This window comes from Leptopilina boulardi, unplaced genomic scaffold (genome assembly GCF_019393585.1).
Source record: "Leptopilina boulardi isolate dan_hultmark-lab unplaced genomic scaffold, ZJU_Lbou_2.1 LbouV2_1, whole genome shotgun sequence".
Taxonomy (NCBI): domain Eukaryota; kingdom Metazoa; phylum Arthropoda; class Insecta; order Hymenoptera; family Figitidae; genus Leptopilina; species Leptopilina boulardi.
In genome coordinates, this window is record NW_026137640.1 from 727220 (window position 1) to 754793 (window position 27574).

At 25.4% G+C, this 27574-nt stretch overlaps 6 protein-coding genes across 11 annotated transcripts in view; 2 read left to right on the plus strand and 4 right to left on the minus strand.

The window, feature by feature from the left end:
* Positions 1–16: 16 nt before the first annotated feature.
* On the minus strand, positions 17–3107 carry LOC127280306 (enolase). The gene is made up of 8 exons (XM_051303251.1): positions 2984–3107; positions 2715–2790; positions 2152–2245; positions 1895–2068; positions 1672–1829; positions 1305–1605; positions 942–1228; positions 17–860 (listed from the first exon to the last, which is right to left on the minus strand). Exons 1-8 carry the CDS (start codon positions 2991–2993, stop codon positions 539–541), a joined length of 1422 nt encoding a protein of 473 aa, XP_051159208.1. The 5' UTR covers positions 2994–3107; the 3' UTR covers positions 17–538.
* Positions 3108–3236: 129 nt separating this feature from the next.
* On the plus strand, positions 3237–5657 carry LOC127280230 (uncharacterized). The gene is made up of 4 exons (XM_051303156.1): positions 3237–3795; positions 3883–4204; positions 4303–4797; positions 4861–5657. Exons 1-4 carry the CDS (start codon positions 3574–3576, stop codon positions 5475–5477), a joined length of 1656 nt encoding a protein of 551 aa, XP_051159113.1. The 5' UTR covers positions 3237–3573; the 3' UTR covers positions 5478–5657.
* Positions 5602–9706, minus strand: LOC127280154 (ATP-dependent RNA helicase SUV3 homolog, mitochondrial). Its single transcript, XM_051303052.1, has 15 exons — positions 9558–9706; positions 9043–9275; positions 8686–8908; positions 8378–8546; positions 8195–8306; positions 7950–8080; positions 7546–7859; positions 7333–7474; positions 7092–7250; positions 6834–7013; positions 6595–6743; positions 6297–6418; positions 6153–6191; positions 5984–6069; positions 5602–5850 (listed from the first exon to the last, which is right to left on the minus strand). Exons 1-15 carry the CDS (start codon positions 9632–9634, stop codon positions 5728–5730), a joined length of 2259 nt encoding a protein of 752 aa, XP_051159009.1. The 5' UTR covers positions 9635–9706; the 3' UTR covers positions 5602–5727.
* A 176-nt stretch (positions 9707–9882) lies between these two features.
* Positions 9883–11269, plus strand: LOC127280370 (rRNA-processing protein UTP23 homolog). Its single transcript, XM_051303355.1, has 3 exons — positions 9883–10038; positions 10269–10501; positions 10615–11269. The coding sequence occupies exons 1-3, from the start codon at positions 9919–9921 to the stop codon at positions 10997–10999; spliced, it is 738 nt and encodes a 245-aa protein (XP_051159312.1). The 5' UTR covers positions 9883–9918; the 3' UTR covers positions 11000–11269.
* A 1389-nt stretch (positions 11270–12658) lies between these two features.
* Positions 12659–17452, minus strand: LOC127279966 (enhancer of mRNA-decapping protein 4). 4 transcript variants are annotated; one of them, XM_051302840.1, is made up of 10 exons: positions 17301–17452; positions 17064–17141; positions 16513–16718; positions 16065–16444; positions 15733–15995; positions 14585–15632; positions 13910–14513; positions 13635–13842; positions 13207–13494; positions 12659–13111 (listed from the first exon to the last, which is right to left on the minus strand). In XM_051302840.1, exons 2-10 carry the CDS (start codon positions 17114–17116, stop codon positions 12922–12924), a joined length of 3240 nt encoding a protein of 1079 aa, XP_051158797.1. In that variant the 5' UTR covers positions 17117–17141; positions 17301–17452; the 3' UTR covers positions 12659–12921. The 4 variants fall into 4 exon arrangements, with proteins under 4 accessions (XP_051158797.1, XP_051158885.1, XP_051158623.1 ...); XM_051302928.1 differs by having other exon boundaries at positions 14585–15614; positions 17064–17147; XM_051302666.1 differs by having other exon boundaries at positions 17064–17147.
* Positions 17453–18928: 1476 nt separating this feature from the next.
* Positions 18929–27574, minus strand: part of LOC127282749 (diacylglycerol kinase 1) — a 97840-nt gene continuing 89194 nt past the window's right edge. For all 3 annotated transcript variants that reach the window (XM_051307338.1, XM_051307260.1, XM_051307424.1), the window contains 8 exons: positions 26946–27151; positions 26330–26503; positions 24880–25171; positions 24655–24779; positions 24059–24346; positions 23774–23975; positions 23511–23692; positions 18929–23437 (listed from right to left, as the gene is read on the minus strand). In XM_051307338.1, coding sequence (XP_051163295.1) covers positions 23348–23437; positions 23511–23692; positions 23774–23975; positions 24059–24346; positions 24655–24779; positions 24880–25171; positions 26330–26503; positions 26946–27151 — 1559 coding nt within the window. In that variant the 3' untranslated portion in view covers positions 18929–23347. The remainder of the gene's footprint in view (positions 23438–23510; positions 23693–23773; positions 23976–24058; positions 24347–24654; positions 24780–24879; positions 25172–26329; positions 26504–26945; positions 27152–27574) is intronic.

The following is a 27574-nucleotide window of genomic DNA, read 5'->3' on the forward strand; positions in this document are numbered from 1 at the left end:
AAAATTATTTTAAACATTATTTACAAGTTCATACATTTTTTTTATTTGGCTTACATACATTCGGTCACAGGAATAGCAAACTATTCTCTCACATCTGATATATTGTCCCAATAATTGATAAACAGTATTTTGTTTTTTTTTTTGTCTACACTAATCTAAAATATTTTAAAAATTTAAACTCTTTTTTAATGTTTAACGTCACAAAATAGTACACGTTCTTTCATTTCTAATTTAATAAAGGCGTCTCTCTAAAATTTAAAACACGAGAAAATTAAAAAATATAAAAAGAAAGTCATTTTCAAAAAAAACTGATATGCAAAGAAACAAATTTTTGAAATAGAAAAAAAAATGAAAGAAAAGAAAAAATTGTTTAAATTTAAAAACTGTTGCAATTTTAAGATGTAATTTTTTTTTTTTTTTTTTGTTATATTACACGTGAAACAGGACAATAGCTAAAATTTTTTTTTCATAACAATGCAAAGCCTAAAATGATAACGTTGTTATGTATATATTTTTAATCACGAAAATAATAATAAATTTAAGCTTGTGGATTTCGGAATTTTTCACCAGCATATTTAGCCGCACTTCCAAGTTCTTCTTCAATGCGCAAAATTTGATTATATTTTGCCAATCGCTCAGAACGACATGGTGCACCAGTTTTAATTTGTCCTGTCGAAAGACCAACAACTAAATCGGCAATAAATGTATCCTCAGTTTCACCTGAACGATGTGAGACCATTGTACCCCAGCCATTGCTCTTGGCAAGTTTGTGAGCGTTTATTGATTCTGTTACACTTCCAATTTGATTTACTTTCAATAATAGACAATTGCATGCCTTCTTTTCAATTGCGGTTTTAATTCTGAAAGAAAATAAAGAAATTTAGATTTTATAATACCTATAAATTATTTTTTAAAATTGTTTAATTTTATTTGTGTCAAACCTTTCAGGATTGGTAACAGTAAGATCGTCGCCAACAATTTGAATGGGAGTTGCTGCAGTCATTGATGTCCAAGAACTCCAATCGTCTTGATCAAATGGATCCTCAATGGAAACGATTGGGAATTCTTTAACGAAATCTAAATAAAGATTTTTCAATGCCTCCGGTTCCAAATAAGTATTTGGATCGGATTTTTCATTCTTGAAATCTAAATCATATTTGCCATTTTTAAAGAATTCAGAAGCGGCAACGTCCATACCAATCTTGATTTTGCCTTCGTAACCAGCAACCTAAAATAAATATTAGATTTTAAAAAATATTGTTTATAAAAAAATATTTTATTGAAAAAAAAAGAAAAATAAACACCTTAATGGCATCTGTGATAAGATTAAGAGCTTCTTTATTTTCCAAAATATTTGGAGCAAAACCACCCTCATCACCAACAGCGGTAGCATCAAGACCAAACTTCTTCTTGATTCCAGCTTTCAAATGATGATAAACTTCACTTCCCATTTTCATTGCCTCAGTGAAATTAGCCGCTCCAGTTGGAAGAATCATAAATTCTTGCATTGCAAGTTTATTACCAGCATGAGAACCACCATTGATGACATTAAAAGCCGGTGTTGGAAGAATAATATCATTATTTCCCGCTAACTCGGCAATATATCTGTAAAATATAGAAAATAATTTTCCATTTCTTTTTATTTAAAAAAAAATCTTCAATAATACTTACTTATAAAGTGGAACTCCTTTTTTAGCTGCTCCTGCTTTGCAAACAGCAAGAGAAACACCCAAAATAGCATTAGCGCCCAATTTTGATTTATTAGGTGTGCCATCGATTTTCAAAAGTAAATTATCAATTTCCGTTTGTTGAGTGACGTCAATATTAGCCTATAAGCAAATTATTTTAAAATATCTTGTTTATAAATTCAATTTCTACAAAAATAAAATGTTACCTTCAATAATTCAGGTGTAATAAGCTTGTTGATATTATCAACAGCCTTGAATACAGATTTTCCATGATATTTCGATTTGTCATTATCACGAAGTTCAAGAGCCTCATGAACACCAGTGGAAGCACCAGAAGGAACAGCGGCTCTAAATAATCCTTGTTCCGTTACAAGATCAACCTGAAAAGAAATTATTTTTAAAAATATTCCAACAAATTACATCATCTTTTCAATTTAAAAAAAAAGAAAAAAAAACAACTTACCTCAACAGTGGGATTACCACGAGAGTCATAAATTTGACGAGCTTTAATACTTTGAATAGGCATGATGCTTGTGCTGTATTTTGAGTTTAAATTCCTAAAAAATTAAAAAAATTTAACATTACAAACATAAAACTATGCAAATTCTATTTAAAATAATAAGAGATTTTTTATTTTTATCCTCCAATCGATTGATTTCCATTAGAAAATTTGTTACAAACTTAGAAATAATCCATTATCATTGCACGTGACCTTGTCAAGGTTAAATAATCCAAATTACTCACGCCCTTTAAAAATTACGTGTTTCATGCATGACACTTGAATTTATTTCACTAAGAATTAAAAATTGAATACAATTTTTAAAAAACAATCCAAAAAAAAAACGATATGAAAACAAAATTTCAAAATCATTGAATGCCGACATTATTTAAAAAGATAAAAATTTTTTATAGAAAAATAATATGATCATTGTTAAATTGACAATTCATAAACAAAAGAATAATTTTTTCATTAAATAACTAAATTGATGAGATATATTTCTTAATATTATCTAATATTCAACTTACCTAAATGCGTGACAGACTACCACGAACGATCGAAGCAGACTAAACGGTGACCTACAGGCGTGACCTCCAAATGAGCCTGCAGTACGTGCAATATTGATCCAAATTGTAAAAAATTTGTAAAAGAAAACAATTACAATTACGAATCACTTTTCGAATTACTAATAAAACTAATTTGCAAATTGTTATGTAATTCAATAACGATTATTCAAAATCTAATAAATTGCATATGAGATAGCAGAATATTAAAATATTATGTAACATAACCTTACCAAAAATCATTGCATTTTGGAAATTTCCAAAAGGGAAATTTCGTGGAAATTTCAAAAAAGCTTTTCAGCTTTCATATATTTTGCCGGGTTATTTAAATATTATAAAATAAAAACACATTTATTTGAATTAGTATAGATTATCTAATTCTGAAACTAATAAAATTATATTATATAGTTTATTATATTATATTATATATAATTAAAGAATATCTAAATAAATTTGTTAAATGACTATCGTCCCTCTGGTGATAGAATTTCTAAACTACACAGTTATAAAAGCAAAATATAAACATTGCAAATATTAAAAAGTTTTGTAATATTATATACCAGATTTTTGTGTTTTTTTTTAAACTATTTTGGCAACTGCAAATTTTTTTTTTACATTTATGTGAGTGAATAAAAAAAAAACTTGAACCTAGTTTTCTTGGGGAAATTTAAGTGTTTCGCCTTGTCTGCGAAGAAAAATGAAAAATCGTCCTAACCTAAAAATTTAAGTTTTTCCCGAAAGAAATTTAAAATAAATATGTTTTTGTGGAGAATTTTAATAGAATATTAAAAAAAAAAGATTTTATTTAAAAAAAAATACCATTATGACGCGAAAATGTGCAATTTGCAAAGAGACAAATTACAGAAATGGAAGCAGCTTCTTTTCTGCTCCAAAAGATCCAAAAACACGTAAATTATGGCAAGAAGCTATTGGTGGAGTTGAAAATTATATTGTCAAAGATGAAACATACGTTTGTAGTAAACATTTTTATCCAACGGATATTATTACTCATTGGTTTAGTGGAGTACCACCAAATGTTATTACTGTATGTATAAAATACTTTCTTATTTAACAATAACTTGCAAATTTTATATTCCTATTATTATATTTATTTTCTTTCTTTTTTAATTAGATTAAATATAAAAAATTCCGTTTGAGACCAGGTGCAATACCTAAACATCATGTCGATCCAGACGAAGTGGATCCACAATTTTTAGAATGTGATGACGAATTTCGAGTTAATAGAAGTTTATCTCCTGATTTGAGTAATTTATCATCGACAATCAATAAATCTTATGAAGTTTTTTCAATACCTCGTGAAAATGACAATGAAAATATTGTCGAGAGTATAAATTTTGATGATCAAGATTCACAGGAATCTTTTGAATTTATGAAAGAAGAATCTGAAACACATGAAGCTGTAAATCTTCAATCAAATTATAATTCCGATGATGGTATAATAATTTTAGTTTTTTAATTTCTTTTGATATATATATATATATGAATATAATTAACAAAAGAAAGTAAATTTTAAATCGTTAACATTTTACAGATGACATTACGGAAACATTGCACAATGATAATTCCAAATCATTACTTCTTTCTGATAATACACATAATTTAAATTTATCAACTGAAGACGATGAATTATGTACAGTTGATGAGAAAGATATATTTTTGGTAGACAATAACGTCAGCTATAATTCAGCGGATACAAATAGTGAATCAATGCTTTTTGAAGATCTTTTGGAAGTTTATACTGAAGTTAATTTACCAAAAGGATGGAATTCATTTGTAATTTCAAAACCAAAAGGACATGGAACAACTGTTGTCTATTGTTTTATGAGAATGAACGAAAATGGAATGCCCGGTATTGAGAAGCAAGTTTTTATTAAAAATAATATGCAAATGCGTTGTACTGTAAAAGAAAAAAATGTTGAAACATTAACACACAATTTGGTAAAAGACAAAAGTAATTTAACCGTTAAAACATTGGTTGATGTTGAGGAATTAATTGAAGAATTTGACAAACGAAATGTTTGTGAAGGTAATTAATTTATATTGAATAAAAATATAGTTTTTCAGGAAAATTAATAATTAAATTTTCCAGGTTATCCGTTGATAAATTTAGAATGCGACGATGCTTATCGAGATGGATCAAATTGGCGGCACAATTCCTGTTCTTTAATTGTAAATAGCGGAATAACACGATGCTCAAAATGTGCAACTTTGGGAAAACGAAAATCAACATTTGCACAAAATACATATTCAATGGGTAAAACGAAACTAATCGAAAAGGAGAAACGAGTCAAAATTCTCAGCGAATCGCTTGAGGAGAAAATAAGATCGTCAAAATGTGAAGAACGTTTATCAACATTACCAGCGAAAACAATTAATTTAATGACACAAATAGTCGATCTTATGAGTTTACCCGAAATACAAAAAGTAATGATTAAAGAATGTTTCAAATTGGAAAATAGTGGCGAGGAGAATGATATTAAATTTTCAAGAACATGGATTTTTCTTTGTCTACTTTTGTACATAGAATCACCAGAAATGTACAAATATATGCTCCTTAATAAATACATGAATCTTCCGCCATTATACACTGTTAGAGCATATTTACGACGAGTTAAAACTGATCGTGAATTTTATAATATATTTCAACGGAGCGTCGAAGGATTTCAGCCATTTAATGAAGAATTAAACGCCGAGCAGTCAGAATAAAATTTACTTTTTTTTTTTTTTTAGAAACAATATATTTTTAAAACAAATTTGTTTAGAATTTTTTTTCAGTGATTTTTTTTAGTGATATTTGTTAAAAGTGTAACAAATGTATAATAAGGAAAAATTTTCTATACTAAGAATTTCTTTAATTTTCTATAATAAATTTTTTTTTTTATTTTATATATAATTTTTATTGAAAAAATTGATTTGTAATATCGATCATTAATATTATTATTAAAACAATATTTGCTCATTGCTTTTTTGGTCTTCCTCTTTTTGTTTCTCCTGTTCGTATTGTTTCTACTTTTGTTGTTGTATCTGGTAATGATTCTTTTATTATTTTTCGTGAATCCTTTTTTTTCTTTTTTGACGCCTGAAAAAGAATATTTAAAAATATTAAAGAACTAAATTTTTAATTATTTTTATTAATAAATACTAGTAATTTAAATTGTTAATAATACTATTATGCTTTCTTTTAAAGAAGTTTTACATTAAAAAATTCTTACCTGTTCCCATTCTAAGTGAAGTTTTTCGAGCATGTCAACAGTTAATTGACCTTGAGCTATCAATGATTCCGTAACTTTACCTTGAACTAAAATTATTTTAATTAAAAAAATAATAATTTTCTAGTTATTTAAATAAATTAGTAGTATAATAAATTATTATTTACGGTACCTGGTAATAAAGGTACTGTTGATTCATTGCTTACGATACCTGTAATAAAATTTTTAAATGAAATATTATTTTAATTTTAATTAATTTTGTTTATTACTAATGAATTTAAATTTAAAAAATGTCAATTATTTATAAATCATATACCTTTCTCCGAATTTTTAAGTAATTGTGTAAAAAGAATTATACTCTTTTGAATTAGAGAATCTAAATTTTCTTGCATTTGTCTTATTTCATCTGCATCACAAAATAAATCTGGGAATCGATAGCTAAAAATATAAATAAAAAAATTATTCAATTACAATAAAATAAAAATTAATTTTAATTAGTTAACTAAAATTAAAATAATTAATTAAAAGTTAATTAATAATTTTTGAATATTTTCTTAATGGTAATATTTTAATATTTTAGAAAAATATTAATTTTATATAAATGAATTGATTACCTTAACCATAAGTAAAGATCTAACACATCGAAAATAGCCTCTAAATTTGTTAATTCTTGAATATTCATAGGATTCGGAAGGGGCCAACCAATATTTTGTTGAACCCATTTTGCAGAAATAATATCATTTTTGCTGTATTGACGAGCGTACTGTTAAAAACAAACAAAAAAAATTAAAGTTCAATAATGTAAATAGTTTTTAAAAAATTGTTATTTTTAGAAAATAGAAAATTGTTTTACCTTTAAAAACATGGTACAAAGGAATGGTAATTTTTTATTGATAGGCGCACAACAAAAAACATAACGAGCACGCAGAGGAAGATTTACATGTTGACTCATGTCAGCTAAATATTTAAAATCATTCATGTCACACATAAAATATAATGAGTCATCTACAGTGCACAATGAGACAAAAATATCCTAAAAATGAAAAAAAAATAATAATAATTAATATATTATTTAATTATTAAATTTTTATGTATTGATAAATAAAATTACCACTAAATTCGAAAGTGGAGCATCAGGTAAATGATAGGCATACATTTCAATTTGTTCTGCAGTTGGATGCAAACCAGCTTTAACTATAGGTTCAGGTACTGAACTCATAAGTTTTTTTAACATTTTCAAATCCTGTGGTCTATAAGTTGTTACGTAACCCTGAAAATAAATATTTATACAAATATTATTCAAATTTTTATTTAATGAATTTAGTTTAATTAATATAAAAAAATAAAAATACCGTATTCCATTGTGTACCAAAACGACCTGCACGTCCACCAATTTGGAGAGCAGACGAAACATTGATAATGTCCATTTCTTTTTCTCCTTTGTCATTAACAGACGGTTTTACCAATGAATAAAATATGACCCTTCGTATATGTCTATAATAAAAATAAAAATTAGAATTTATTCGGAATATTAGTTAAAAAAAAAAAAAAAAAGAAATACTCACAAATTTAAACCCATTCCAATAGCGTCGGTTGCAATTAATATTTTACAAGGATTTTCCGGATCATTAAATTTTGCTGCCTGTAAGAATTTTGTACCAGGCGGTAAACTACCATAAATAACAGCGACTTCTTTGCCAATTTTTTCAAGACTACGTGAAACACTGTAAATATCGTTTTTATTAAAACACACTATACAATCGCCAGGACGAGTATTTTTTAAATCAGTTAATGCTGAATTCTCAACTATTAAATTTGTTAAACGTTGATAATTTCGAATTTCCAATGTATCTTGCGTTGCTTCACATAGTGACTGCACCTTTTTTTTTAATAATAAAATTTATAAAGTATTAAAAAAAAAAAATTACAATAAATGATAAACTTTCAAAAAAAAAAATAAAATACGTACAAGATTAATTGCACCAGGTTCACCACATACGTGAACTTCATCCGCACAAAGTCCAAGGAAAGCTCTTGTCCAAGCCCAACCTCTTCCATAATCTTTTAACAATTGAATTTCATCTATTATAGCTATTTCATCTGAAATCAAATAATTATTAATATTATCATATTATCGATACCTTAGTTTTTAATTTCCGAATAATTTCATGAAACTCAAATATAAATATATTGTAAAAAAAAAAATTTACTTACAAGGTGTATTAACATTTGCCATTTCAACTGTACATGCAGCATGATTTGCAGGAAAATTAGGACCACGTGCAAATCTTTTATCTTCTCCGGTTATTAAATCACATGGAGTTCCCTGTAATTAAAAAAATATATACTAAATAATTATTGTAATAGATATTAAAAAAAAAAAAAAAAAATACCTACACTATCATTACATTTATTGAAAACTTCGACAGCTAATAATTTCAATGGACCACAATAAAGACCAGATGATGAATTTTTGAATTTTTCAAGAGCATGATAAGTTTTGCCACTATTCGTTGGGCCAGCATGAAAAATAACTTTTCTCTTTTTTTCCCTAGCCAAAGGATACCTGAAATTTTTTTTTTTTATAAATTACTATTTTTACTATTATTAATTAATTTGTAACTTTTTTTTGTTTTCCTTGAAAGATTATTAAATTAAAATTATTAATTATTTAATTATAAATTATAGTTCTCAATATTATTAACCAATTAACTGGTGTTCGAAGATCGCCAATTTTTTTTAAATCATCAATACAATCGATATGGGGAAATATTTCCTTGGCATGACGAATGTAATATGGAAATATGTCTGTTATATGTCTAGCTTCTTGAAGGATATCACTTAAAATTACATGAAGATCCACAGGCAATGTGTTTGTTTGTAAGCAATATTTTTTAAAATGATCATGAACTTGATTTTGAAGATATTCTATAAATATTTAAAAAGAAAAATATCAATATCGTAGGAATAAAAATTTTTTTCCATATACATATAATTAAAACTTCAATTATAATTTGTTAATAATAAAAAAAAAAAAAACAAATATATCATTTGCTCCTTACCATCCAATCCATATTCTAAAGAAAGTGATGCAATTTCTTTCTGTTCACGGAATTTTTCTAAAATATTTAAAATATCTTTTCTAGACAAAGTACCAGTGAGTTCTGCACCAACGTTTATTTTATTTTCATTTGTTTTTACTGGGATAGGTTTAAAAAGTGAATTGAAATTCTCATTACAATTGTCTGCTTTTCCTCGACAATGTTCTATTCTGGATAAATTTAATCTGGCAGATCTGTAAAAAGAAAAAGTATTTCTTAAAATAAACAATATTAAAATTGATCAATTTTAAAATCACATTTTTATTTACGTATTATATATATATATATATAAATAAACAAGATATCATAACAAAAACTATTTTTGCTAAATAATTTGACAATTTAAAAAAAAAATGTAGAAATATATTTGAGCAGACAAACAAAAAAAAAACACATTAACTTAATAAATATTTATAAAAAAAGTAACACATTATGTATTTTATGTAAATTTTTATATTAAAATAATGATAAATTACCGTTTTATTAATGTTCTGTTGAAAAAAGAACTTCTTCTTCTTAGTACTTCGGAAATACATCTTTTAGCTGGTATCATATTTTATTTGATTTAAAATTTATTAAGAATTATTAAATATTTCCCTCATTGACAAAAATTGATTAAAAACGTGTATATTTTATAAATAAATTAAATGTTTTGTAATTTATACATTTTGAAGGTTATGTTTCAAACAACACGTGCATGTTGAAGCGAAAGCACATGCGCAATGAACATGCGCTGACATATTGCGCAGTGACAAAGATTGTGATAAACAATTCTCACGTGTCAAAATAAAAACAATTATAATTTCAATGGAATTTTATTAATTTAATAACGCAAAAATGAAAATTTCTCGACAAAGAAAAGTACAAAAACATCTGAATTTCTATAAAAATAATTTTAAATTCAGAGAACCCTTTCAAGTTCTCATTGATGGAACTTTTGCATTCGCTGCTCTTGAGGTTAGAAATTTATATATACATATATATATATATATATATATATTATTGTTTTCTGTTTATATTATTTTATTATTAAAAATAATTGTTACCTTTAAGCAACAATGTATAGTGAAATAATATTTAAAAAATTAGTTTTTATAATATAAAAATATGTTTTTTAATGAATATTTTTTTTATTTTTAAATAAAATCATTATTTTCGGTAATTTTAATTTTAAAAATAATTTTTAGGCCAAATTTAATATCAAGGAACAAGTGTCTAAATACTTTCAAGCCGAAGTGAAACTTTTAACAACTCAATGTATGATTTTGGAGACAGAAAAATTGGCGCAATTAGAATCAAAATTGAATGGTGCCTTACGAATTATAAAACAATTTCCCGTTCATAAATGTGGACATGAAAAAAATTCAATTTCTGGCTCCAAATGTTTTAATTCAATGATTTCTAATAATAATTCTTCAAGGTAAAATCAATATTTTACAATTGGAATAAAGTTTTAAACAAAACGAATGTAAAATGAAAGGAAATCAATTTTTTTTATTTAATAATTTTAATTTGATTTTTTTTCTTTTAAAGGTATGTAATTGCAACTCAAGATCGTGAATTTCAAGATCACATTAGAAATCTTCGAGGAGTTCCACTTCTTTATTTACACGATAAAGCACCAACTCTTGAGAGACCTTCGGAAGCCACTTGCAAATACGCTGAAGAATTACGAAATGGAATTGTAACAAACACTCTACAAATTCAAACTGTTAAGGTTTTAAAACAAAAGTCAGGTTTGGAAGACATGGAAATTAAGTTCAAAAAAAGACGAAAAAAAGGTGGTCCCAATCCTTTGAGTTGTAAGAAAAAGCAAAAGAAAAGTGTTGTTAATCAATCGAGTGCATCAAATGGAAAAATACGTAAAAGAAAAAGAATTAAAATACCAGCTCACATAAAAGATGCTCTAAAAAAATAAATCTCATTTTAATTTCTTAAATTAAAAAAGTTGAATAGTAAAAATAAAACAAACCGACTAATTATTGTATATAATTATAAAATTTTAATTACAGAAAATTTAAATTTATTTCAATTTTAATTTAATTATTATAAATAATATGATATAATTCAAAATAATAATTATTTAAACAAATACTAATTGTAAATATAAATACAATACACAATTTGTATATAAGAAACGAATTTATTTATCTTTATAATACATTTCATTTTTGTTTAGTTAATAATATTTGTTGAAAGTTCATTTTGAGTAAATGAATTTGTTTTGTATGTAACATAATACAAAAGGTTTAAATTTTATTACTCTACAAGCAAAAGTCGAAATGAGTGGCACAGTTTTTTTTTATTATTATTATTTATGTATGCAAATTTCGTCTAAAGTTTAAAATCTGTATATTACAATCTTACAAATATTCTAAGTAAAAAAAAAAAATTGCAACGAGCTTCATTTCTAAAAAAAAGTTTTCTCTTTTTACATTAAAGCAATTTAAAATCTATTTTTCACATATATATTTCTAAATTTCTTTCTAAATTCCTCACATATCGCATTTGTTTTTTTACTCGACAGTTTGATTTAAAATTTTAATTCTTTAAAATGTTAATACAAAATGTAGAAAAACGTATATATATATATATATTATAGTAAAAAATTCTCAGTTTGTAACTCTACTGCTTTAAATATTCAAAAACAAAAAAATTTATCAAATATACAGAAGCAAATTTAAAAAAATAATGAAGTGACAAATGAATAAAGTAATATGAGAAAAAAAAGTGAAATTAATAAAGAAATAAACACAGTTTTACTGATTATCAGCGTAGTCTCTTATTCTCAAAAATTAACATAAATTTCGCTTTAATATCGACAAAATATCAAAAATAAAATCTAATGAAATAAAATGTTAATAATTTCAGTAGACAGTCATCTTTTTTTTATATGAATATCATTCATTATTTAAACATAAATGCTGATCCTATAACTATAAAAAAAATAATAAGTGACTAAGTATATTGTTTAAATGAAAAGGTAACAATAAAACTGAATTTTAAATACAATTTGAAGCTTTGTTTATAAAAAAAAAAAAAAAAAAAAAAAAAAAAAATTGCATAAATTAATTATTTTTCATGCGATATAAGAAGGTTTTTTTTTAATTCCGGATGACTTTTGGAAATATTTTCTTTAAAAAAAATTCTTTAGAAAAGAAAAAGTTATTTTAAAAATATGATTATGACTGAAAATAAATATGAAATTCTTATCCTTTTTAATATCGTCCCGAAAAGTTTTGAAACAAAATAGAAAAAAATATATAATATTAAATGAAAATTCTAGCAATCATTAATGACGCTTTAAAAAAATGCCCAACTGTTGTAACTGATTTTTTTTTGTGTTATAAAACAACGGAAAAGACGTGATAAATATTTAAAAAATAATATATAAAATCCTGAGAAGAAATCAATAAAATACGTTAATCGATTTTAAATTTCTCAAAATCGAAAAGCATATTGTCATGATAAGTTTAAAAAAAAAACTAAAAATAAACTCTATTGCACTAAATGCAAATATATAATATATATATTACTTAAAAACAAATTTTTATCCAAATTAAATTAACGTTCGAAAAAAAAATAAAAGAAAATGTTTAATAAACGAAATCATTGAAACTAACAATGAAAAATCTATATATATATATATATATATGAAATGAATGATATTTTACATTAGAGACAAAAAAAAGTAATTGCATTATAAAGAACTTTTCCATTGTTTTTGCGCAAAAGAAAAATGCGAGACACTTCAGTGGAAAACTGTTGGTTTGGTTTTTTTATATCACGAAAATAAAAAAACAAAAAAATACATATCGAATAGTCTCACGAATATGTTGGTCATGGACGATCATTGCACAATGATCGTGTTGCCATTGCGAGCATTTTCATCGCTCGTGCCGAACGATGATTTGGATTTGCCGTTACAAAATGACCAAGTTGAGTATGTAAATTGCTCACGACCGTTCCTATATGTTCTCTCGTCACAGGATCAGCAGGATCTAAATTTAAAATTGCCTCTTCCAACCACCTGAAATTGTCAATAGAAAAATTAAAAAAAAAATTCAAATTTTTTAATTTAATATAATTTTTTTTTAAATGTAAAAGCTAATAAAAAAAAAACACCTGTGCTTGAGTTCAGTTCGGTGTCCCAAATCGGCAGAAAGTTGTTGTACAAGAGAAAGTATCACAGGTTGCTGCAAAATAGATCGTGGACCCTGAGATCCCATTGGACTCGAAAATACTCGATTAGGATCTGTTTTTTCACAGACTAGTGTAACTAAACTCAAGTCACTTGCACTCAATGCTTGTTGAAAAGCTGAATTTAATTGTCCTCTTTGTAAAAGAGACAAAATCCTTGCTTGAATATCAGCAACAGCGGGAGCCGGCGGACCTGGCGTTGTTGCTCTTGATCTAAAATTCAATTAAAAAATTATATGATTTGTTTAATTCAATATTAACAATATAATAATAATCAATATTAAATAATAAATATATAATAGAAATAAAAATATAATGAAAAATGAATTTAATATATTTAAATATATTCTAACCTAACGCCGGAAATATCACTAAAATGATGAGTGAGATTTTCTCTCATAGATTCGCGAATTGTTCTTAATGTTCCTTCTTGTAGAACTGACAATCCTCTCGTCAGTGCAGCGTGCATTTCGTCTTTAACAACAGAAACAAGTGTTTCACTTTTTTGATCGTAGCGCTTTTGACATTGTTTCTCAACAACTGTATCCACATTTTGTAAATCTGTAAATTAAAAAAGAAAGTAAAATACATACACTTTTTTTATTTAATTAAAAAATTATTTACTCACATTCTTTAGTACCACGAACAAATGTATCTTGAATTTGTCGAAACATTGATTGACATGCTTTCTCCATACCAGGTAAAAGTGTATTTGCAAATGTTTCTTTAAAAAGAATTTCAAGTGTTGGTTTTGCTGCATTTGCTGCAACAAGAGCAATTGTTTCTTTCATTTGAGCGCCATTAATTAATTGATTTAAATTTGCTTTAAGAAGTTCGTCCATTTTTATTGAATCCAATCGAAGTTGATTTTTTAATGGTTCAACGGCATTTTCACAAACTTGTGGCAAAGATGTTTCAATATTTTCCTTAATTGATTTTTCAATATTACTTAAAAATTCATGTTGTCTTGCTATATGATTGAATAATGTTTGTTCAACTGTTGCAGTTTGTTGTTGTGTTGCTCGGGTGACTGCATTTTCAACACGATTACCAAGTGGTGTTTCACTTCTTAATGCTGATAATTCCAATCGTAATTCACGTATTTCTTGTCGTTGATCTTGAACAATTTCAAGTATCGAATCAAATTTACTCGTGAGATTCAATATTTTATTATCATTAAGCAATCGCCATTTCAAATCATCCTCACAATTTATCACCGATTTTACTTCTTCCTGTGGAGTGAATTTTTTTTTTTTTTTTTTTAATTAGAATTTTATTAGTAATGAAAAAAAAGAAATTTTACCTTATTGTTGAGTTGATCGGTAATTTGATCGTTTTTGATTTCATTGGGACAGATATTGACGTCTTTAAGTAGAGCCATTGAAATGTCGGGCCAATTTGGATCTTCATTTGTAGGAAGTTCGTCGATATCGTCTTTTGTTTCAGCATCGCCTTCCTCTGGTTCGGCGAGAGAGAGAATTTCTCTAACCTCACGAGAGGGACTACTTCCACCGCTTGGCGGTGCTTGTTCTTCAATTTCACTTGTGGCCAATGGTGGTTCGGATGTATTTAATGCATGTATTGCCTGTGCAAGAGATGGACTCGCTGACAATACATTACCCAATTCTGGACTATTGTTACTTGAATCAAGAGCCGAATCTTTCTTTGCCGGCGAACTAAATGCATCAGGTGTCATAAGATTAAGAGCTGCTGCATGATTTGTTGCCGCTTCAATTGCCGCCGATACGGATCGATCTTCCTCAATGTTATTTATTACCTCAAGACCATTATGATTGACGGCGCCAATTTCTGGAATATCCTCTGAATAATCAAGTGAATCGTGTGTTAATGTATCCATTAAACATGTTCCTGCGACATGAGTCGCTGTTCTAAATGCAATATGACATTCTTGCAATGATTTTGGTTGTACAAGATACATTCTTATAACAAGTTGATCTTCATTTTCATCGTCACCTGGACAAAGATCCTCCAATGATTCTCCAGTTGGTTTTACTTTCCTTTGACCGGCATCGACAATTGCAAAACTCAACATTGGTGATGGTAGAAGAAATTGTGATATTGTATTAATACTAGCTACCGCTTCGCCTTTATCTTTCGTCACATTTAAAACATATAAAACCTTATTGTAAATATCCGATAAAAGAAGATATCCAGCACTTAAATCGAGACCGGCTTTTAAGAATGGTGCCGGTGCCGATGATGGTCTTGGTGTAAATTTAATTGTCTGTAAACATGTCCATAATTCGCAGGACCAGAGTTTCAATTCCGAATTATGATCACAGCCGGTGATGGCGAATCTCCAAAATTGAGCACTGTCGGGGGGAAAAAGTCTTTTTTTTTTGACGTTTACACAGTTTTTATATTAGAACAGCAATAAATGTTGAAAATAATAATAATAATAAAAAAAAATAAAATTTAAATATTACTTACTCGGGTTGATAATTTTTATGATCGTCGAGGAAAAATAGAGATGATATCGGTCGACCATTGTGTGGACGCCATTGATGTAAACAACGTGGTTTTTGTTGTGCACCATGACCAAACATACAAACTTGAAAAAATTTCACTTCTCCATCATAACTGGCAGTGGCTAAAGCCGTTCCATCAGGACTAAAAGTTGCTTGAACAATTGTATCAGTGTGTTCGTTTATTTCCAAAACTGCGCCACTATTTTTTACCTCAGGATCTGTAATCTGCAAAACGTAAAAAAAATAATAATTAAAAATCCTATTTTATTATTGTAAAAATAATGGACTACCAACCTTGACGGACTTATTCCAAAGTCTTGAGGCAGCGGATACAGACCATAATTCGGCCTTTGATCCTCTCGTTAGCACCAATAATTTTGAAATTTCATCACCGTCTGTTGCCTCCTCTTCAGGAATGTAAGGACACCAAATTACACGATGACTAATTGTCACAACATCCTCAGCTTCAACTTGTAATATCAATGAATATGCCAATTCTCTAGATAGAGCTTCAATTGTGTATACATAAAGACTTCCAAAGCAGTCGACACAAGCAAGAATTGCATTTGCAACATGAGCAAATGCTAAATCTTGAACAGGCCCTCGTAATCTCAAAAGTATTCGATTTTCAACTTCTTTATTTACAACTCGAACCACGCCACTTCCATTAACAACTATAATTTTTCAACATTAAACAATATAATAATTTTATTAATTATTTTAATTATTATCAAAAAATTACCTTTAAGGCCATAAGCAAGATATTTTCCTGATGTGTGAATTGCTAAAAGATTTCCTATATATAAACGATGTTCCCATGAAAAATCAACAATATTCTTGAGTTTTACTTTTGAACTTCCATGATTATGAATTCCTGGAGCAGGAATTACTGTTACATCAGTACTAAAAATTTCAGTCGAATACTGATCCTCCTGCTTATTGAAATCCCTAAACAAAAAACAAAATTCTTTTTACAAGTGAAATTACTTTAATAGAAACAAATTTGCAATTTTAACAAATATTTAAAGAATAAAACGAAAATAATGATCAATAATTTATTAAATTTAATTTACTATATACAATTTTTAAAAAATCAAAATTGTTACTAAAACATAACCTATAAATAATTTAATTTAATTTCATTAAAGTGTAATCTAAATTTAAAAATAAACAAATCAACGGAAACGAAAAGCTGTTAGTGATTCATAAATTTATTTCATGAAAAAAGAAGATAATAAAAAAATTATGCACTGAATATTTATGAGTGGAAAAAATGATAAATTTATTACTTACACAGTCTGTGGATAATGTGGATATGGTCGAAGAGAATCGTCCGTTTTTAACATATTGCTGAGAATTTAGATGAATCTTCTAAAACTGTTTAACTTTAGTAAAAAAAAAATTTGTAATTTTCACATTATATATATATATATATTTGTGATAATGAATGTAGAAAGACATTTTCTAACCCCAAACCGGTGGCACGCCTAACAGCAATTATTCTATTTTCGGACTATAAGCAACACTTACCTTTTGATGCATAAATAAACTTTAAACTGTAACACGGGAATCAGAACTTTGTTACTTATACATTTTTGAAAATAGACTGAAAAACAAATCAAAAAACCGTGAAGATTCACTTCACTTGTCACAAAAATGGATGGTGATCACCGTGAACCGGAAAGAGGGGAAAAAAAATTGTAAATTGAAATTAATGCGCAGGCGTTCTCATTTGAACATCTTCCTTTAAATATTTTTAAATTTTAAAAAAGTTTAATTCATATAAATTTGTATTTATTTGCAATTTTTTTATTTATTTGTTTAAAATAAAATGTAATTTTTTAAATATTTTATTTAAATGTAACATAACCTAAAATTTATAATTCTATTATAAGTGTTTTACAATATATATTAATTGTAAGTCCAAAATGTTTCGCACTATTTTTTTATTACGATTTTTAATTTGAAATTAATTTTAAGTAATAATATTTATAAATATTATATATATTTAAAATCAAATATGTATTTTAAATTAGAACATAAAACGGAAGTGTGTTCTCCGCCAATCAAAGATCGCTTTTCTGTTACTAGCCAAGTAAGCCAATCAGAGCACGTATCCATCATTCCCTGCTTACTTCGCTCACTTCCGTGTGAAAAGCTCCTGACATCGAGACGTTTTCTTGCAAGCTATTGAACTTTTATCGAAAAAAGGTAAGATTTTCTTTATTATTTTCATAAAATCATTGATTATATTATTATTTACATAATAGGGAATCATAATTTAGCAAAATTTGTTGGATGGGAGGTTGGAAAACATGAAATTGTGTACATTAAAAAGTTGAAAATTTTGTGGGTTACATTTGGCGGTAACCGTCGTTTCGTATTTTTCATATTCTGAAAATTGAACAAAAAAAGTGATAATATTTTCGTTTTCTTTTTTACATAAATGCTTGAATCAATTTGTTCATATGATTGGGAATGATTATTTTATAAAATTTATAGGATATTGTTTTTAAAAAAAATGTAAAATTTCTAAAATGAAAATTAGGGTTAACTTTTGGCGCCAACCGTCATTTTGGCAACATGGTAAGAAATTTCGAAAATTAATTCTAGACAATGTTAATTATTATTTGAAAATATTTTTCTTAAAAAGTGAGGTTATGTATAGCATAAAAAATGAATAAATCGCAAATTTTATTTTGGAAGTTTAATGATTTATTTAATAGATTTTTTTCTTGATATTCTTAGAAGCTTCACATTGAATTAATTTCTATTTTTTCTTTTCAGTTTTTTTTTTTTTTTTTTCTACAAAAGTTGATGTTTTAAATATTTTTTTTTTAATAATTGGAAATAATTTTCACATTAAATATAATTAATCGTTGAATTATTTAACGATATTTTAGAAAATAAATGTTATTAATTATTTTATCAGCAGTTCCATAATATTTTGAAGGAGATGATGCGATGAGGGCGGAAGGAGGATGGAATTTTCCAAAACTGGACCAGAAAAAGTAAAACTGCCCCTTGTTTTTCAGAGAAGGAATCCGCGATCGGTGAGTGATTTTTTATTTAACTTTTTTTTTATTTATTTTCAATTGTCTTGTTTTAATATTTTTTTTCGTATAAATATTTGGGTATATAAAATATTAAACTTGTCCTAATTCAAATATCTTTTATTGGAATTCAATGTACATGTTGTTTGACATTTGATTCAAATTTCTAATTGCAAAGCAATTACAGTAGTTCATGAAATCGTTCACATTATTGTATATATATATATATATATATATATATATTTATATTTCTCGAAAACAATATCTCGAGAGTCTTGTAATTCGTTCTATAGAGCAAATGTACATAATTTTTTTTTTTTAGTTATTTTTCGCTTTTTTTTAATACACATTTGTTTGTGTATTCTATAGTTTTGGTATCTTGAAAAATATGGCAGTAGTGCTCATGTAGACCCAAAAAATTTGGCAGTAAATTTAGCTAATATCAGATATATAAATAGTGCTTGGAATTCTGCTATAACATTTACATGTGCTTCATTATTTTTAGTTTTTTTTTGACAATCAGTTACTATTGTTTTCTTAAGATTAACAAAAAAATAGTAATGTTGAAATTTAAAAATTAAATTTTATTACATCTATTGATAAACATGATGTGAGAAGAAAATGTATTTAATATATAATTATATAAATTACTTGCTAACGATTTGAAATTTTTCTAAATTCATTTTATTTTAAATCAATTATTGGAATTTTTTTTATTGATTAATTAAAATTGTTATAATATGAGATATTATAATATGTTATAGATTTCAGACTAATAAAATTTTTAATATTTTAATTTTTAAACTGATAAATATAAAAAGGTCTTTATTTTAAAAAATTTTATTTTATTGTATATTTGATATAATTTTTTTAATATATTTTTTTTATATATTTTTAAAGATTATTTATTGTTTTCAGTTTAAAAATTAAATTCTTGAAAAATTTTAACGCCTTTAATGCCTATTAATGTCTCACATGTTTTTAAAAGATATAATATTATTAAAAATACGAGATATTAAAAATGTTTAAAATATTTTTTTTAAATATTGTTCTTTATATCTCCTTATTTTTTGGGTCTTTTGTTATTATCTTCAGGATAAGCACACTGAAAAACTGCTTTAATTTTAAGATGAAAATAATCACTCCTTAAATACTAAATTGTATATAAGCAAAAGTGGCGAGTTTTTTTTATTTTTTTTTTTTAATTTTTTTTTTGCAGACAAATCCATTTAGATACTTTCCTATTCACGAGCTCTATTTATAATTAAATAAATATTTATATGTATATACCTATATATATATTTATATATAAATGTATATATCTATATATACACACATTAAAGATTCTACCTATTATAGGTATAACTTTTTTTTTTTTTTGTTTTCATAAGCGTAATATTTCGATCCTCTTAACTTTATAAGTAGGGCTACATTTAATCACTAAATATATGCGCAAGAATGTATGACTATACAAATTATTAAAATTCTATAAATACAAACATGAGTTTTTAACAATGATAGAGAATTATCAATTTAACATTCGCGCAAGTCTATATAATATTCTAAATTGAAATATTTAAAAAAAAAGAGATTATACATTAACTTGGTTTAGATATAAAACATTTAAACTATCAGATTCAAGCTTTATCTTTTTTTTTTTGAAAGAGAAAGGGAGATAGAGAGAGAGTCGATGTTTACAAAATAAGAATTGAAATTTTATCTTAAAAATTAATCAACACACATTCAACATTATTCTTTGGTTTTTTTTTCACAGAAAAAATATTAATGAAATCTATATAAAAAGTACAAAAAGCAATTATAATTAACTAAATAAATACAAAATTGTACTTTCTATTTTAAATAAATATTTTTTCTTTCGTTAAAAAAAAAAAATTAACAATTTATATACGTATATACATTTTACATGATAATATAATTGTTTTAAAAATACATTATAAGCATTTTGATTTAATTATATAGAAATGAATTTTCTAGTTAAGCTGATTTTATAATTGATTAAAATTTGTTTTTAATATAAAAAGCTAGTTCTTTTTTTCACTGTCGAAAGGAAATTTTTAGGTACTGCATAGTGATATTTTTTTTTTTTTTTTTATCAATTTGATGAGCTGGTCCCTGTGGGATTTAAACAGTTTCTTTTTTTAATATTATGCACGTTTCTCGAATTTATTTCTATAAACATTTGTGCAATTATTTAAATAAATTTACAAATATTATTTCTAAATAATATTATTTATATTAATAATTATAATATTATTTATTAATATAAATAAATATTATTCTCAAATAACATATAAAAAGGAATTTTTAGTTGGAATTAATTTTTTTTTAAATAAATTTGAATTTATAAAATAAATACTGAAATTTTCGTGAAAAATATAATAACGTATATATAATTTTGGTAATATATATATATAAAAAAAAGAATTATATGCGACCGTGAGAAACTTAAAAAAATAATTATTACAACTACATACGAGCTTATTACTAAATGTAAATATTTCATTTCTATATTTCACGGACGGAAAGTTCGTTACATTCTGTGGTCCATGATGAATGTTTATATCTCTTTTTTAGCAGTCGCGTTTTTATTATGATTGAACAATCATGTTTGTTTTTTTTTCATGTTATAATTATACGAAAAAACACATTCACCATATTATACTTTTAAAATTGTTATTTTGTTCCAAAATTCAAGCATTCGAAATTAAACGATTTTTTTTTATTACTTTAAAAAGTAAAATAGAAAAAGAAGATTATTTGTCTTATTATCTTAAAGAGATGATTGTGAAAATGTTAAAAAGTGGCAGTGTATTTAAAAAACTGATTTCTAAAATCCACTTTTTATTCTTGATTACCAGCAGTTTTTTTTTGCTTATTAGAGAAATCTTTAATATAAAGACTAGAATTGTTTTGTCAAGAAATATATTGAGATTAATTAATTTTTATAGCAAAAACAATTGTGTGACAATTAACATTTTCAATTATATTTAATGATTCTAATAATGATTATTATGGTTAGTTTTGATTTGGTTTTCAATTTAACCAAGAAATTGCTTTTTTTGTTAAAAATAAATTTACTTAAACATTTTTTTTAAACATAATTAGTAATTAAATTATTATTAATAAACAAATGACAATAATAATAATTAAAATTAATTAATTTTAGAACTAAAAAATGAAAATATTTGTACAAAAATAAAAAATAATAATTAAAGTATAACGATATAAGAAAATATGTAAAAAAAAAATAAATGTTCCATTAAAGAACAATTGCAAAAATATAAATATAAATGAAAGATCATTGGCAAATAAAAAATTGACTAGAGATTTTATCATTGGTAGAAACGTGCAACGACGGTGTTCCCATTATAAGAAAATGTAATTACGTTAATAATACTTAACTTCATTATTAATTATATAAGAGGTCACAAATGGTTTATTTTACTGTAAATATTTCCATCTGGCTTCCGTCAAGTCTTAATGATTTTAAAAGAAGTTATTTTATATGAAAAAAAAATTGTCGTCATTGAGAAATCGATTTTAAATTACGTAAAATATCAAATTAATTTTTAAAGCTAAAAGAAATGAAATATTTTATTCTAAAATCTAAATTTTTAATAATTATTTTTCTAAATCGAATCTATTGCGTATATATATATATATTTTTTTTTTTTAAATCTTTTTTTTTTAAATCTTTTTTTTCACTTCTCTTTTTCTAATTATATTTATATATAATATATCACGTACTTTCCTACTCACAGCAAAATTTGCCATATATTCATGTTTAAATATTTTTAATTTAGTTAGACATTTACAATTCTATATGAAAATATTTTTTTGCGAATCGATATTATGGACGAAAGTTGATAGACTCATTTTCAAATTAATTTTCAATTTTAAAATGATGAAAAATATTAATATTCTATAACAAAATATTTCTATCAATATTTTATATTTATAATACTTTTTTTTTAATAATAATAATGATAATTTTGATATAACTATTCAATTTTATTGAACTATTGTTTAATTTAGAAATATTATTGTAAATACGAGATATTGAGAAGAGATGAGAAAATAAAACGTTTTAAACGTTTTATAATTTGAAAAATGATTTCTTATAACAATAATTGAAAATGAGCCTCTCAAATAACTATCACGCATCTAATATAATATATATATATATTTTTTTTTTCTGTATAGCCTCGCGAATATAATTTCGAAAATATTTTACATAATGACATTTCCATTTGATTTTAATGGTCGATTTATCGTATAATAGCACTAAAAGAATTTATACGGACGTACGAAAATTGTTCGCTTTGCACATTAACAGCGAAAATTATATATTATATATTATTTAGTACAATCATATTACGATATAGGCGATGTGGCTATTTTTATTAGTGATGGCTCTTGACTAGACGGAAACTATAGGGAAAAAAAAGCTCAAATTTCCCCAAATGGGTGGACACGATTTACGCGTCTCGATTTACAATAAGTTCATCTTCTTAAAAAACGAAAGAAACCTTTTCTTTTATCTGGTGGTGGTGCCATTAACATCGGAACTTGATTTTTATGCGTTATATGAATCTGAAAATTTAATTAATTTTTGAAAAAAAAAAAAAAAAATTAGAAATTATTATTTTATTATTGTGTCACTTACGGCGCAGGGACCTTGCATCCATGGTTCACCATCGATTTGCATGGGAAACCGTTTAAATGTTGTGATTGTAACACTACTACATTGAGCTAATCTTCTTCCTGATGCACGTAGTCCAGTTTTCACTTGACCCATGTGTAGACAATTTTCCAAACCAATCACTTCAATGAGATTATCACCTATGTCTATAAATTATTATTATTTTTATTAATTTTGCAAAAAAAAAATTTAATTACAAAATCAAATTTGTTTCGTTAATTTTTTACCTTGTATCGCGACAGTGAGATCGACTGAATTAAAACTACTCGTACTCAATTCCTTGTCGGGTCGTTTCTTTCTTTTTCCAAGTCGATGTTTCATGTGATGTTCGCCCCATAAATTAGAACCCCCATGAGTAAACGGAATGTTTAACAATGCCACACCTTGAAGTGATGGACCGTGTGCTAGATCCAAAGGTACACCATCACACTGCAATTATTTTTTTTTTACATATAATTTATTTTAATTTTTAAATTATTAGGGCATATTAAAAATAGAAAAAAAATGCTTACGATAATTTCGAGATCTTCGTGAAGATTTTTGCAACTCGCTGCAAATTGTTCTGTGGTTGCATATTCAAAGTACCATAATTTATTTTTCATTCTACTGTTAAATTTTTCTGGATTCTTTTCTCGTTCAAGATGAAATTTAACACAAATTGCAGCATCAACACCCACTGAGAAATAATTGTTGATAATATTATAGGGAATGCAGTCTTGATTTGGTTTTTTTTCTTCTTTTTGATCAGTTACTTCAATTTGCCATCTGTCCATCATTACCGGTGTTGATTTTTCAATTTTCTGCAAAGCCACTTACTTTTTTTATTTATTAAAAAAAAGAGAGAAAAATGACAATTAATATACTCTGCTTTAATATTTTAATAAAAAAAATTTTATTTCTAAACGTTAAATTGGAAAATTAATCTTTCCAAGTTTCTAGACTCCGTGTTTTGTTCTTTGAAAACTAATTACTCACTCTAATTACATAAGTTGAGTTGCTATATATATTATATATAATTACTCGCTTATATGTTAACTTAATTGATTAGAAAATTTGTAATTAATTAAAAAAAGGAAATTTTTCTTTTGAAAAAAAAATAATAATTTACCTTCAAAATTTTGTGAATTGATTCACCTTCATAGCCACCACCCCAACGTAGGCATCGCGCTAAATCATTTCCTGTTCCAAGTGGAATTACACCCACTGCCGGTTGATGTTCAAATTGTACACGATCTAATATTAAAAAAAAAAAATTCACATTTGAGATTAGATTATTTTTTCGCGTTTTAAAATTTTGTAATTAATTATTAATTATTTTAAAAAATAAAATTACCCATTGTTTCGAGAACCCAACCGACGGTACCATCTCCACCGCAACAAATAACTTTAAATTGTTCAACATCTTTAAATAATTGCAAACCCTGCATTGGTCCACCAATAGCTAAATTGTGTACTTGTCTTGGATTTAAAATGTATTGAAATTTTCTTAACATTCTCTCTCCCTGTCTTCCGCCTGATTTTGGATTTATGAACACCAATAGGGGTATCGTTCCTTGTGGTTGTGTAATTTGAAAAGACATTGCTGGTTGCTGATTAGATGTATTGTTACACGAGAGAAAGCCACCCTAAATATATATATATATATAGGAAAACCATGAAATATTCAGTAGCAATCTCTAAAGACTTAATTATAACGTTTTCTATATAAATGCGCTTTTGAATAAATTTGTATTATACACTCCTTCTTTTTCTCTTTTGGGAGTTTATCGAAAGTGCATTCATAGCTCATTAATTTAATGAAATTCCGATTCAGGAGAAAGATATATATATATATATATATATATATATATATATATAATTAATAATAACTATATTTTCCCGACAAATGAGCGTTCATTTGAACATATATATCTATATATTTCCAACAGAATACTTCTGAATATAATTGAATAAATTCACTGAACAGAGAAAATCAGTTTTTGAAATATAATTTCTCTCGCTAATATATATATATTCGTATTTTCTTTGAAAAAAAAGTTGATTTCAATTTTTTTTTCCTTGGAATGAATTGATTTGACAATTTTCTCTGGGACGCGCATATATTCTAAAAATAATTAGAATTTTAATTTTTTGGAATGTTATAATTATTTTTGAGTCGAATTTTTGTTTGTTCGAATTAATACTTTTTTGCATATAATTTTCATCAAAATAATTTTCTACATTGCAGATGTTTTATATAACCAAAAATTCACTTCACAGAATTTTTATTTATTCGAATTTTTATTTACTCGAATTTTCATTTAACATAATAAAGAAAGAATTTTTATTGGATAGAATTTTTTTTTTTTATTCTTTCAGATGAATTTTCATTTGTTCGAATTATTTGATATAATTTGATATAATTTCCAAATAATCAATTTTTCATATACTACAGAATTTTTAACCGAAAAATCATTTAATAAAATTTCTTAATTGATCGAATTTTCATTTGTCCGCAATCTTTTTTTTTGTTCGACTGCATTTATAATTTCGGACAAATGAAAATTCTATCATTAATTTTATTCTTTAAAATGCTAAATAATGAAAATGAAAATTAAATGAAAATTCAAACAAATAAAAAAATTCTGTAATGTAAAAAATAATTTTGATGAAAATTTTATAAAATTCGAACAAACAAAAATTCGGCTCAAAAATTAATTATGAATTTCCATAAAATTAAAATTCTAATTATTTTTAGAACATAATAATTTTTTTTTTTGTCCTGAATGATTGGAATTTCTTACCGAACTACTTGAAGTTGAATCTTGTCCATGTTTACTACCCCTTTTACTATCCCTGGAAAGTGACCTTTGTCTGTCCAAAACAACCGGACAAATAGCTGTGGGCGGTAGTATGTGAACTGCATGTTCTCCTAGGTTGCAATCAGCTCGTACCTGCGATGCGCATCTATTGTGCAGCTAGAACACAATTACCTTACAATGAAGATAATGGGGTATTGTTGCACCATATGGAAAGCTGATTTACTTTACTTTAATTCAGTTTCCCTTTTGAAATAATCACAAATTTAATATTCTTATATACATTTTATATCGAAAACTTTCATTTAAATATTTTTTTTATTTCTAATCCGGTAAAAAATAATCTTTATTCTCTTTGGATTATTTTTTTTTTTAAATCCTGTTGAAATTTATTTTTCATAATTTCTGGTATTTATATACCGTTTTGGCAATTTGCCGCCATCGAACTCGTGATATTATTAAAAATTAATTGCTTGATTGACAGAATTCGTTAAAATAATTTTTTCTTTTAGAAATTTTGGTTCTATTTTTAAAATGCATTTAAGTGCTCTCTGGATTTTTTTTTTAGACCTTATTATTATTTATATAAAAATAAAATTACCGTGATTTGACACCAGCGACAATGAAGACCTGTTATTCCGTTATAACTTTTTATTGTCTTTTTACACTTTGAGCATTTCCCATGGCAGTTCCCCTCAACCCAATGATGTACCATAACTTGTGAAGTTTTTTTACTTTTTACATATGTTGCTATACAAGAAGCTGGTGCTCTTTGTACACATCTCTCGTGAACTGTGTACTTGCAAACTAAAAGATTAATGAATTTTTTAATAAAAGAAAACAATTTTTTTTTCTTAATTTCTATTTTAAAGTGCAATTTGCGTGAACTTTATACATTAAAAAAAAATTTGTTTGATTCAAATACTCGATTACTTGACTATTATCAAATAAATATTTATTTGAGAATCAAATAATTATTATTTGAGTCAATTAAATGATATTTGTTAAATTATTGGTTCAAATATAATTTATTTAATTCAAATAAAAAATTATATTTGGTTCAAATAAATATTTATTTAATACAAATAAAAAATTATATTTGGTTCAAATAAATATTTATTTAATTCAAATAAAAAATTATATTTGGTTCAAATAAATATTTATTTGATAATAATAATCAGATAATCCGAGTATTTGAATTAAATAATTTTTTTTTTCAGTGTAGTGATT